General features: G+C 35.0%; 1 protein-coding gene and 1 long non-coding RNA gene across 2 annotated transcripts in view; both read left to right on the top strand.

Moving 5' to 3' along the window:
• The window catches only part of LOC126912499 (uncharacterized), a 235,454-nt gene that overhangs the window by 33,168 nt on the left and 187,966 nt on the right, over nucleotides 1-14,320 (top strand). The window lies entirely within an intron of this gene.
• The window catches only part of LOC118264677 (myosin heavy chain, non-muscle), a 74,572-nt gene continuing 61,316 nt past the window's right edge, over nucleotides 1,065-14,320 (top strand). Inside the window, 1 exon segment of the mRNA XM_050704905.1 lies at nucleotides 1,065-1,876. Within this exon segment, the coding sequence (XP_050560862.1) occupies nucleotides 1,532-1,876 (345 nt within the window). The 5' untranslated portion in view covers nucleotides 1,065-1,531.

Here is a 14,320-nt window from a genome sequence, read left to right as displayed (position 1 = left end):
GCAGAGTTGCACAATTTAAATATAGCATCCGTTGGATGTTTTAGTCCCATGTTATATAATATGGACGAGATGTCCTGAACACCGAGTATAAATCCAGACTCCAGCCTACAGACCAGGATTATCGCGCTGACGCGTGTCGTTGGGGCGAAGCTCCGCTGCCGCGCCAGATAAGTGCGTGATGGGACAAGCTCAGCGCGATCTCATGGAGGAAAAGCAACAACGGCTGTCGAAATCCTGGGAGTGGGCTCGCTGTCATTGCAGCGGTAAGTCCCTTTTGCTGAATAATACTTTGATCTGAGTATCAAACATATTCGCAGTCGTTAAAATTCGTACTACATCCTATTAAATGCAAATTAACTAAGTCACCATTTTCACTCAATACTACAAAAGTACAAACATATTATTCATCATCAATACAACAGCCCGTGCGTGACAATCCACTGTTTGCTGCACTGTAAGAAGAAGCAGCTATGGCATAAATAGACTTGAAAAAGGGCCAACTGCAAATCCGATTTGCGCACCAAGGATTCCGTACATTTATTCATTCTAGCAATAAACTTTCAACTTTATTGTCGGTGTAAGTACATAGCAGCAACAGAAATACATAATCTAAACCAAACTTCAACTGTCTAGCATGAGAAACAACCTGGTATGGTGACAGACAGATAGACAGACAGACGGGCAACGAAAATAAAAGGTAACAGGGAACCCTAAAAACCACTTTTTGTATAAGGTCGCTCGATTCCTATAGCGAGTATAAAAGCTCGGAATTATAGTTATTATAGTTAAATTTTAAATTTTTCTTTCTCTGAAGATTGGACTTTTAACACAACTTTACTTTATTTCGTAATAAAAGTACGCATGGTGTATCCGAATTTAAATTTTTAGCAGTATCCTCACTGAACGCAACGGAATAACTGAACGCGTTCATATTTTGTTCTCGACACCTAACCTAGTGACAGATGGCAAATCTATAGTCGTCATTGGCCAGAGCTCGCATTCTAGTGAATTAGTTTGTCTTATAAGCCAATCACAACACGTATAAGTTCAACGGTCATAGTACAATTTTTGTAATCGAAATCTAACCTTGACGACAAGAAAGAAGTGTCGGCGATAAGTCGTTGGCTTATTTTAGTTGTTTTTCTATTACAAAAGTGCATTTTAGTTGGTTATTTGCGGCGGGAACATGTTAAATGCATGTTCATCAATTGGATAATATAAAGTTCAACTTTCTAGTTTAGTAATACAACGAAAATTGTATTCTTATTTCGGTTTAAATCAACGTGAATCGGGCGTCGACCGGTCCATCCCTTCTACCCGTAACCGTCGCCTGCTGTCAGTCGTTCGCTATCGTCATTTTGTACGAATCAGCGCCGTCCGCGACACGGCAAGCGCGAAGAGAACAACGCCGTGTGATAGCAATAAGTAGAAACGTGTGTTGTGGTGTGCCGGTCTGAGTGACCGTTTAATGTGGTATCTAGTGTCGGTGTTCAACTGTCGTACGGGCCGCGCGGCGTGATCAGGCGGCGCGATGGTGGACATGGATAGGAACGACCCGGAGCTCCGGTACTTGTCGGTGGATAGGAACAGCTTCAACGACCCCGCCACACAGGCAGAATGGACGCAGAAGAGACTAGTTTGGGTGCCCCACGAGACCCAGGGTTTCGTGGCGGCTGGGATCAAGGGGGAGCGTGGGGATGAAGTGGAAGTGGAGATAGCGGAGTCAGGGAAGCGTATCCTTGTTCCTATAGATGATATTCAGAAGATGAATCCCCCAAAGTTTGACAAAGTAGAGGACATGGCAGAGCTGACCTGTTTGAATGAGGCGTCTGTATTGCACAACATCAAGGACAGATACTACTCTGGACTGATCTATGTAAGTATTCCATCCCTAGCCCTATAATGAGAGAAACTTGCTTTAATTTACAGGAACATTAGCACCAGTTTGCTGAAATTAATCATATTATTATCAGTTACACTGAATTCAGGATGGTTATCTTATCTTTGAACTCTTAATCATCAGTTTACATCCAAATAAAGTAAAAGTACTGACTCAAGCACATATTTTTAGCACAATATTGGAATAATGATTAGCTATGAAAACTTTTGGGTACTTTTTATACAGAATTTCCAATTTTCAGGATTTTAAAGTTTACTGTTTTACTTCAACTGTTGAATAAGAACCTTATAAGAATATTAATATTCGTAAAATACTAATAGATATCTAGGTGAATAATGTGCAGCATATTTATCTTTGTTTGAAGCAGTTCCAATCCCTCTTTTAATTCATTAGATTAGATTAAAATGTAAAGTACACACAGCATTGGTCACATATTATATACAACAACCAAACATAAGCAATATTTTTTTAAGCCTTTGCCATCAGAAAGCTATTGGAGGAATATCCTACATTAACTCCGGTTACTGCTGAATTATGAGACAGTTAACATGTTAAATTCCAGAACAGAACTTGTACAAATTTAAAATTTATTTACTTCTCAACCAAAGGAACCCAAGACATTTAAATATGAATACTCAACAGTAACAAGTACTAGAACAACAGAAACAATAACTAAACAATTTAAAACATTCTTCAAAGTCAATAATTATACCTTTCCCTTTTATCTATTGCCACACCTAACAGCATACACATACACCTACATTTTCTATGAACATACATCATTAAATACATAATTACATGCGTAATATTCCCTAATGAGACTTTTTTAAACTAATAACCATAATTCAAGAATGTACGAAGGCTACAATGAATCATAACTTATATAAATATGAAGTCATACCTTGAACAAAACCTTTTTGGTAACTAATGTATTGTGTGTGATGTTTAAATAATATTATCACTGGTTGTTATGTGTATTCTGGCTTTATTTTATTACTTTCAGTTTGGTTTATTTCAGCAAAACCTTTTAAAAAGTGAATTCATCAATATTGTCCATAGTTTAGGCAAGTTACTGTCTAAGTGCTGACCTATCAAGTAAAAAAAAGTAGTACAGACATTTCTTTCTGTCCTTTTATAGAGTTATCAGTTATCACTGATGATCCCTGTAGAACTGTATATACCTACATGACAATAGGCTCTATTTTTATTAAATTCAGATCGCCACACCCTTATTAGTAACAAGCGTCATATGAGATAAGACAAATTCCATTGTTATTTCAAATATACTATATTAACATTTTCCTGCATTATTAATAAATATATTTTGCGGTATCGGAGTCACATTCAATAAATGGAATACAGGATAATGTTTACACAAACATGTTTCAAAATAGATTCATACATCCATCAATTTACCTTACTGCCACCGATTTATTACTAAACAGATGTGTCTCTGCTCGAAAATTAATTCAAAAATGATTGTTTAGTTTTATACCAAATTTTTATTAACATAACAATTCAGGAGATGTCTTAATTTATTAAAGGATATTGTCTCTTACAGACAACATCGTCCAGTACCATAAAATCATAATAACTTATGAAAAAATTAAACTAAATAGCTACTAATTGTAAAACTGTTAAAGGCTATTTCTCCACTAGTGTTGGACAACGTTGTCCCACATGGCGTGGCGACAGTATGGTCTATGAACTTATACTCTACTACACAATACATAAATTTGTACAACATTTTTGGCATATCACAAATTGCTAAAATAATTATTTATTATCAATTCAGGAGATGTGATATTACATACAGACCCTCAAAATATTCATTGCCAATATTCTAATAAGTTATTTTATTTGTATTCCAATAAGTTCACTTTTTGTCACTATCGGCTCTTGGCAGAAAAAAATAATGAGTGGGTCTTTAAAATCTCCTGTCTGTTCCTTTGAGCACTAAAGGTGTTATTTTGCTAAAGTAATGGATTATTATCTGTTATCAGCTGATACCGTTGTTTATTATAATTTTGTTGTTACACGGAATTTGATCATCAAAGTATTATCATTAGTCATAATATTTAAAAAGAATTGATATCAAATTATGACGAATTTTGCCAGTACTCTAAGTACAGTGTGATAATTTAAATAGATAGCTAATCTGTTTTCCTTTCGCTGAAAAAGAAGTGAAAAATAGTCTCGTAATATACAACAGTTCTATATATCACATGCCATCTCCGATTCTGTATAGAAAATCTATTGCTAACATATAAAAACTGTATTCAAGTTGATTGACAAGCAGTAAAGATCAGTCAAGCAAACATATGGTCACCATTCTCCACTACAACACTGTGTGGTCGACCATATGGTCCATTATAAAATTATCCATCGCTATTCATGAAAGCATGAAGCTTATGACACATTATAGTTCTCCTAATATGTCCAGGTCACACATACACGCACACCATACATAGTACATGTTACCAATTTACAATTCTTATATGGCTGGCAACACTGATTATTTACCCTGCGTGTTGCCAGTATGATGCTTTTGCAGACAATTAAATGTATTAAGTTTGTCATAATTGTTGTAAAGGATGCATATGTCTGCCTACCTTGGCCCACTTATTTTGTTTAATAATTAAATTCTTTCAATTTGTGTGTGAGGTTGTATTTAATTGCTTCAACAATGCAATTTATAATGAACAGATTTTTGCTTTGTTATTGAATTTAATGTGTCTCTAATATTCCTGTTGTATTATGTTCCTAGACACAATAAAATTTATTCTTATTTAAAACAGTTTAAGGTCTATTTTGAAACTCCTTATGTGAGTCATAACAGGTTGTTTATTAGATCTTTTATTTACCTTATTGCCAACCATATTTAGTCCCGTATTCTGATATCAACATGATTTTTATTACAAGTCACATTGGTTCGACCTCTTCATAAATTATGTACTTACTTAATTAAACGTTGTTGCGTGTACTTTCGGGCTTAAATTCTTATAAGAACCAACTTTTGAATAGGATTTAAAGTTACAATGGTAATTTGATGTGACAGTTTTTGTCCTGCAAAAATATTCTCGGAAAAAAGAAATTGGCAATAATATTGATTCATTAATTTTGTTTCTTCAATTTACCAGTGTTAAGGTTCATCAACAATGACTGTGGTGGTCTTATTAAAAACGTACTAATTTTCGATGACCCTGGTAAGAAAACTTAAAATCAAAATCCAAAACATTTAAAATTTGAAGTTAATAACACATCGCAATTCGCAATTTTACCAAAATGTCCAGAATTGGCGCTAAAAATAAAAACAAGATGGCGGAATATTTCACCTAACATCGAACAATACACTGGTTAATTATTCCAAGTGTTAAGTACTAGTCCGCATGCAATCGTAAGTCGCAAGTGTCATCAATTAAAGCCATGTTCGCTATATTAATGGAGCGAGAAATCCTTTCATTTACATAACAAAGGTTTGCCACCACTCATTGTCGGGTGGTGACCGCCAGCCGATTGTCCGGACAGTTGCTAGTCAAGTAGACAGACAAGGTATTCAGCCACTCTGTACACAGCTGCAAGATAAAAAATAAACTAGCAGTACTATCAGCCTAGCATAACACTTTTTCAGGATTTTCTTGCCATCTCCCAATTTTTATTAATAGGGTGAATGACTTATTTTTGTTTTAATGCCCGTCTTGTAGATTATTCTAAAAATAGAAGACACGTATGTTTTATTTTTTTTCGGGATTAAATACTTTCGTAAATGTATCGTGACGTAACGTCACTTCTAGGTACATTTTATACGTAGAAATGACGTATTTGCTCCCACACCAAAACTTTGATTCGTTTGCCTAGATATTGTTATCTTATATGACAAAAAAATTCAGACCCCGTCATCATCCCAATTGAGTTAAAGCCTTGCATAAGTCCCAATAATGTTCTAATCTAGCGACACAGAATGAAATAACGTCAAACGTGTTTGAATATTTCAAAGTACAACGAACTTGTTTTCTTTGAATGGACTAAGGACATTTAGTGGCGACGTATTTTGAATCTGTGATATTAGGCTAATATCGCTTAGATAAATATAACTTAGATGACTATTTATTAGCTGGGTTTTTGCGAGATTTGTGGGTTCGAAGTGGATTTACTTATGATCTGTTTAATTTGAATTAACGAAAATATTTAGAATGGTCGGTTGAATAATATTAGTTAATTACAATTATATTTTTCCTCTTCCCTACGATAAGTCTCTAACTGATGTACTCAGAGACATTTAATGATAACTTAAGCTATTCCTTAGTAACGATATTGTTCCGAAAACAATTCCTAAGGAATGGGTTAAGTAACCATTAAATGAATCTGAGCACGGCGGTAAATGACGAACACAGCCTAAAGAACCAAATGATAACTTGCTTATTTACTTGATCGCCTACGAACTTATTCCTTTTATAATCCGTCACGAATGGCGTGGGATTCTTAACGGTAAATTATGATTAGTTCCGAAATAGTTGCATAAATTGTGCCTTGATTACTTGATCGAGATCGTATCTGAGCCTAGTTATTTTTTGATAATATTAAATGCATCTACTCTATTAATTAATACATGAAAGCTCAAAGGTATATAGAGAATATTGTTTCATCAAGATCGCTTACCTCATTCCAGAGGTCACTCCTCCATGCAAATCCGCTTAAAGCCATGGTGGTCCCATTCTGGCCATAACTTCCTTTAGTGACTCACATTTTTAACAATGGTGTTCTCCATTCGACCACGTTTTTGCTTTTATTGTGCATTTTCTTTGCTCCTTATGGTGTTTGTTGGTTTATGCCGTTTTTATTGAGCGACAAAAACAAGCCACCTATATTGGCTATATTATGTAGCTAATCCAAGACATTTAACCGGTTCGATTCTGTACATGTTACCTTTTATGTTAAAAGTTTTTGTAGTTTACCATAATAAAGCTCTGATGTACCTCTAAGACTGCCAGGTGCTTAATCAGTTTCAAGTCATCTCAACCTTACGACGTCAATTTTCTTACTTTCTTTAACAGTTCGACTCTTTGTCAATTAAACCTACATTAAAGTTCTTCTGAATACTACTTCATTATAATTATCATGGATAACGAGGTACACGTATGTGTACGTACACACGAGTACTTACAAGCGAAAATATTTTCTTGTTTGAAGACTGTTGACCTCTGTGAATAGGATTAGACATTAGAGGATTTGTTAGTTCGAGTGTGTATGTGACGTGATGACGTCATTATTCATTACCAGCAGGCCTATGCATTCCCCGAAGGATTTTCCAAGGCACAAATTATTTCTATTATATGCAGATTGTTTTACATAGCTCTTTGTTCGTTACTTATCAATTTAACAGATGAGTCACGGCCCCCACAATGGCGATAGGAAACATCGCACTACTGTGACAAAACATTCTTTATCTTGCAAACTATAAAGATTTAATTTCAATTTCTTCATTAGAACGGGCGTCGCGTACCAGGGTAACATAAGATCGTGAAGATTGTCGCGACTTCGCGAGCAGCCGAAATGCAACGCAGCCAATTTGAGTGGGCGGCTAATACCTTAGAAGGGTTAATTCTAAAGCGGCGTTTGAAAGTTGTTCGAGTAAATTCAAACGTTTGGCTAAAGCGTCGTGCTCGAGATGAATGTCAAGGTGAGGCGCGCCGCCGGCCGAAACGGCTGCGGATGTCGTTGACCCGGTGGGGGCGCGGGGGATGAGGGGGGGACGGCCCACGCGAATATGTACGCTACGTTACGAACCTCCACCGACGTTCTAACATCCTGGTACTTGTGGCAAACTTGACTGTCCTTTTCACTCTTGTGTGTTTTTTTTGTTGTCTTTTCGCATAAATATTTATATTAAAGGCTAAAAAATGTGTAGTTCTCAGTCAGAACTTAACAATATGCAGACGAACCGCGTATGGAAACGCGTAGTAATAAAATATAATTTGTAGATTTTGCCTACAAATATGTTTAATAACTTTTTGCCCTAAATTAACAATTAACAAAGTGAAATTTCGTTAATAAAATTTTCTCCTTTGCTCTATAACTTTTTTTTACATTTTATAAATAAATGACTTCAGACCAATCTTGTAGAATATTTTTCGAGAAATTTTTTTCCTACAACTGTTTTCAATTTCATTCATTAGAAAGAAAAATTAGTCCAGTCAAATAAGCTTAAATTAGGTAAGAATCTCGGAATGCGAGATGACCAGCTGTAATTTTGTAAATACTTGTATATTGACCCCTAAACCTTGTCTCACGGTATATATGGTAGGGTGTAAGCAACTCTTAAAATTCAGGGTAAAGGTTGAAATATCTCATTTCCTATGGGTTTTTGGTATTTGTATTCATTATCAATATTGTAGAATACAAAATTCTCTACAACTTATGTCTAATTTTTTTTTTACATGGTGAACCGTTGTCGAGTTAGAGCGGAGAACGCACGGTCAATTTTCCACTTTGGAAGCGTCTATCTTTCAAACAATTGAATTAGACGAAAAATGGTTTTAGAAACCATAACGTCTTTTTTAATGTCCTATCCATAACCAACTATCACGGGTAGGTTAGCTGAAAAAAAAAATGTCTGATGTGATGCAGTGACCGTGCAACTCGACTACGGTTCATGATGTAAAAAAAAATTTAGACAAAAGTTGTAGAAAATTTTGTATTCTACAATATTGATAATGAATACAAATACCAAAAACTCATAGGAAATGAGATATTTCCAAAAAACCGCAAAAGAATGATTTTTGGGACCTTTGACCCTGAATTTTAAGAGTTGCTTACACCCTACCATATATACCATGGTTTTGAGACAAGGTTTAGGGGGCAATATACAAGTATTTACAAAATTACAGCTGGTCATCTCGCATTCCGAGATTCTTACCTAATTTAAGCTTATTTGACTGGACTAATTTGACGAACCCGGTTAACTTGGGAGCGCTGTAACTGAGTTTCTGATGAATGAAATTGAAAACAGTTGTAGGGAAAAAAAATTCTCGAAAAATATTCTACAAGATTGGTCTGAAGCCATTTATTTATAAAATGTAAAAAAAGTTATAGAGCAAAAGAGATTATTTTATTAAAAAAAATTCACTTTTTTACTTATAACTTCTTTAATTGTTAATTTAGGGCAAAAAGTTATTAAACATATTTGTAGGCAAAATAATTTTCTACAAATTATGATTTAAAAAATTTTATTACGATGCATAGTTTCCGAGATATAGCAAAAAAAGTGTTTCCATCCCTTTTTCCAAGATGGCGGCCGAGGGACAAGGGTGGCGACCCCACAAACTTCAAGTTAAGCTTCTATTGACCCCCCCTACATGATCAAAAAATAAAATTGCGTCCTCTAAAAAATGTAAAGCTCATGTAACATTTCAATGGACTAGTAGTTCTCAGTCAGAACTTAACAATATGCAGACGAACCGCGTATGGAAACGCGTAGTATATTTTTGTTTTCATTTAACAGTACAAAACAAAGTTTTCGTTTCCGAAAAACAAAATAAATCTCACGTTTTTATAAAAGAAATTGTCTTAAGTTGGCAAGAATAAAAACATCAATGATCCTACTGTTTACGAAATGTTGCCAAGTCTAAAGGTTGAAATTACGCTTATATCCGCTCACTGCTTTAATGGTAACTATCGTTAGTCACGTTTACGGACGGTAACTCGTCTGTAAGTAATCGAGTTTAGCTTTAGGGCAGCACCGCAGCTCTTTGCCATCGAAACCTCATTTCACTTAACAAAGGGGTTCCCTTCGGCATTGCGGAGAGATTCACCAATTTCAGCAATATTAAAATTGGCAATCCCTTGTCTCTAGAACGGAAGAATAATCGCCAAGTAATTCATAGTTCAATAATAGATGCTTATGTCACCGACCTCGGACCCACTCGATAGCTGTAATGATAATGTGATTTGATGACTTTGAGCAAAATTCAAATATCACGAAGCCAATGTGTGTTGTAATTTAACCGCCATTATTTTGAACCAAAGTAATCTTATTAATATAGGCTGAGACAGAGATCTAAAAGATTTGAGATGAGATCTTAAAGACTTATGTTAAACTATACAAACTTGTGGAGGATTTTCAGTAAAGCCACGAACTAAGCTAAACTAAGCTTTCAGGACCACAGGGTATTACTCACCAGGAAGGTTATTATCATAGATATTTCATTAAGTGTTTTCGTCCCGCCCTCACCCTCCAATACCATTTTTCATTAGCGGCCAAACCATTGGCTGTTGTGTTGCGTCTAGCATTTTATATGAAGTGGTCTGGCAGGCATTCGATAAAACTATATTATTTTTCTCCTCTTGGAGATTATTTTACTGAAGGTGTCGCATGAAAGTATTTACAACGTATAAAATACATTATTTTATGATAAGAAAATTCAAATGACTTTTTGCATTGATAAGCCAGAATCGGCAAGGTTGTCCGATAAATGCAATCCAATGATTAATTTAGCTGATTTTGGATTTCACATATCGCAATGTTGATAAAAAACCAATTAAGTACTTTAACAGGGGATATATTTAAGGATGTTGTTGTTTTGGAAACATTAATTGTACCTAAACCACAATCGTATGATCTAAATGTTCACAATAAAAATCTCTTTAGTTATTCTTGTTCCGAAACAGGTTACACAATTTATAAACCCATCACGTAGATCGCCAATACGCATAATTTTAGAAGTGATATCAATAATTCAATCGTCCCAGTCTATCGCGGTTCATCGCTGGACCTGGCCTCTCCCAAGTAGCGCCAGAATCCGCATGTGGCATCTAAAATAGAACATGCAGATTGCCGATACACAGTCTACTGTTCCGAGTCACAATCGACGCTATCCGTCTTATCCGCTAGCTATCAGTCCGATAACACAAGAATCTCGTATGAAGTGTATTTTCTAATCAATATTGTTGTAACTGGTTCTCTTTTTAGTTATAAAATGGTCAGGGTTAATGTCGTTTAGAACCAGTCCAGAACCAGTTGGGATTCTTAACTCCATTTCAATTAGATAACGAGTCTTCTAATAGACTATGGTTTTCGTTTTCAAGTCAGTCTACCTTTACTCTATGGTTTAAGTATGAGATTTGTGGCTTATGATTTCACCATTAGGCAAAATTGTTGTATTTAAAGAAATTCCTGAAATTACTTTCTAAAACTAAAATATGTATCGGAATCTGCTTATTACATTTATTAGAAACAACTATAATACAATCGAAGTAGCCTACCTAATTAGTAAAATGCGTCAGTTGTATCATTTCAATTACCTTGTTGTTTAGATAAGTGCACTATTGAGAGGATGAGTAAGAGCATCGCAATGCGACCGTAATTACATACTGTTTAAATAGGTACGAGTTGCTAAGGAATGACAATAACAAAATAAGTTATCGAACGTCTTACTTAAAGCACACATTATGATATAGAAAGAACAAACATTACATTCTCATTATTATTTGCCTTACAAGTAAAACGGTATGTGAAGTACCTAGTTATAAAATTGTTATTTTAGCAACTGACTTTTCATCGCCGCACCTCTGAATGCACTACCATCACTTAGTACTTAGTCATCCATTAATTTCCCTACCCCTAGTTTAAAACCAATCAGCAGTAAAGTCTGAACGAGCCGAACCCTTCGTAGACAGGGGTTGTAAAGGGTGCAGGGTAGGTGCAGACGGGGTTATGAAACTTTCAGACGACGACGGCTTGTTTGCACAGGATATGTCCGACATATGGCATGTAATTTGTAGGGGCTTCCCACCCAAATAAAATACGATTTGTAAGGGTGAAAAGTTTTCACGGAAACGCAGATTTAAGGTCTGCAGTGGTAAAATATTGTGGTTGTCCACCGTGATGTATGCTGAGTATTTGAAATCAATTTGAATAATATTTCCCAGTAAGCGACATAGCTTGGTCATTACTTGTAGTCTCTCCTTATAACCAAGCAATAAATACGTCATTTAACATTTAGAATTCTATGTGGTAAACCTTGGAGGAGCCTCGGCCTCAAACTGACCCATCATGTATTCAACCCACAGAGTCGATGTGTCTTCCCCATTTGTATTACATCGTACAAGTCATTTTAATACCTCAATAAAAATCACCGATCCATTTTGCGGTCGTCAAAAACATTATGGTTGACGTCTGACGAAGAAAAGTATATTTGTTTTGGCAAGCGCACTACATGGTAATGTGTTGAAATATAACACCGATGGAATATGGTCTGCCAATGATATTGCAAGGACTTTTTTTATTGCAGTCATTCGGCAGATCGCCTTACATGCATCTTTAGATCAGGACTTAATAATTTGATGGGTAGAGTAGTCTGAAGTGATTAGCGTTAACCAAATTAAACAACTTGGAAGATTTCTTGTTGAGAAGCCATTGTACAGAACAAAATACTGCATGTACTTCATATGTTGCTAACAGACAAATAATGACGGATCTGACCATGGACTGTTTTGCATCAGCACGAGTAAACAACTTTTAACAAGCGAACCGTATTTCTCTTTATCTTGCGCTCACTAAAAATTTTATCTGCGCAAATGCATTCAGCTCGTTCAGTTGCAAAAATGTTGCCTGCGGCTTTGCATTGCCGTATGCCGCTCTAAAGCTTAGCTATGGATGTTGATGTATAGTCCTATCCTGCACTGCAGTTACGGTCTACCGCAATGGACCATTTATCCGCAACCCAAAATAAGATCTTCAAACTTTATATATTTTTTTTAGTTTTAGGTTTGGTAAAAGTTTGTTTATGGACTTGTCCACACCTAATTTGTTTTTTAATGATAATTTTATGGTTGCCATTATTGAATCACTGGCTATTTCTAGACATTTTTATTTCTTTAATATTCTTAAGACGGTGCTTATATTGCTCCATATAATTATTTAGATCCAATAATTTCTAAATGCTTGAAGCTTTAAATATTTAGATTACTAGGATATTGAATACGTTATTTTGAAACTATAAATAAAAACAGGTTGGTTTTACAAGTTCTATTCGTCTTAATTAAAGTTCCGTTACTAGATAGATAATTACGGCGTAATTAGTCAGATTTTACCTAGCCAGGGTCACAGTCTATCGATTAGTCTAATCCATATGGATTTGCTTAGAATAAAGATTAGGTTTTTCAATTCCATCTGTATTGTGAAGCGTATACTTATTCTTCAGGCTTAATGGGAGAGTCCTTTGCAATTCATTCGAGCCAGGGAATTAATTTAATGACATACTAAGGAAAGGAGCAATAAAGGGAATAATTAATTAAATTTATCGTTGTAAACGATATATTCTTATTGTTTTATATTTTTGAAAGATTCATGATATTACTAAAACTGTCCATCCCATATAGAATTTATCTGTTTCTAATAGTCCAGTCCAGGCTGTCTATTTAAAGACAGATGATGCAATCGTTGTTTTAACATTGGAAAGGTCTTCGCTCTAATATTGTGTTCGAGCGTATGACTTATCATTCGTTTTCTGTTTTGGAGAAACGTGCCAGGAATATGAACGATGATGATGATAAAGGTTGTATTTTAGACGATTATGCGCGTTTGGCTTCAAAACGAGATGTTAATGGATTTGAAAATATCCTAAGAAAAAGCTTTGTTCAATATTTTTAAAATCTTGTCGATTTGTTCTAGTTTCTATTATTAACTGTTTTGATTGAGAGAGAAATTGTTAAGATAGCTTTCAATCGTAAGCAGCGGGATAATATGGGATGCAATAGAAGGTCGTATATTTTTTAATGTAAATCTATTCAATTCACCCATTCTTGTACCATCTGCGACCTTCTGATAGTCGTGATCCACGATCAGGCCACACGTGCGTGCAAAATTAATATGGAATAATTGACTATGAATGAAACTCCTTGTTACACTAGAGGAATAAATTCTACCATATCTAGTTGCTATAGTTAGAACATTTATTTTTGGTTCAGTCACGTTGGTATGTTATCTAAAGTGTATGGAATGCATATTGTCGTGACCGATTGAAATAGTACGCAATTTTCTTTAAGACCTGGTTGAAATTTTAAGTACGTTTAGTAATCAAAGGCTCAAACCTTAACACTTACATATTAAATAGCAGATATTATTAGATGTTAACAATATTATAATGTGCAATTATCAATTCGTTAAAATAAATTGGACCCAGTATACCGCCTTGGTGAACACGACATTATGTTTCAAAAACACAACCTATGTTTCACATGTTTTATTATTATATGACTGGACTAGATATTTAATTTATAATTTATGACATATTTAATAATGATTAACATAGTTATTATAAAATATTTCAATATAGCACCTCGTGTTTGTGTCGGAAGCTGCAATAAAGTCAGTGTTTACGTTATTAATGTTAAATTAGATCATCATTGTTTCTAGTTCAT

This window comes from Spodoptera frugiperda, chromosome 26 (genome assembly GCF_023101765.2).
Source record: "Spodoptera frugiperda isolate SF20-4 chromosome 26, AGI-APGP_CSIRO_Sfru_2.0, whole genome shotgun sequence".
Lineage (NCBI taxonomy): Eukaryota > Metazoa > Arthropoda > Insecta > Lepidoptera > Noctuidae > Spodoptera > Spodoptera frugiperda.
This window is presented reverse-complemented; position numbering and strand designations above follow the sequence as displayed.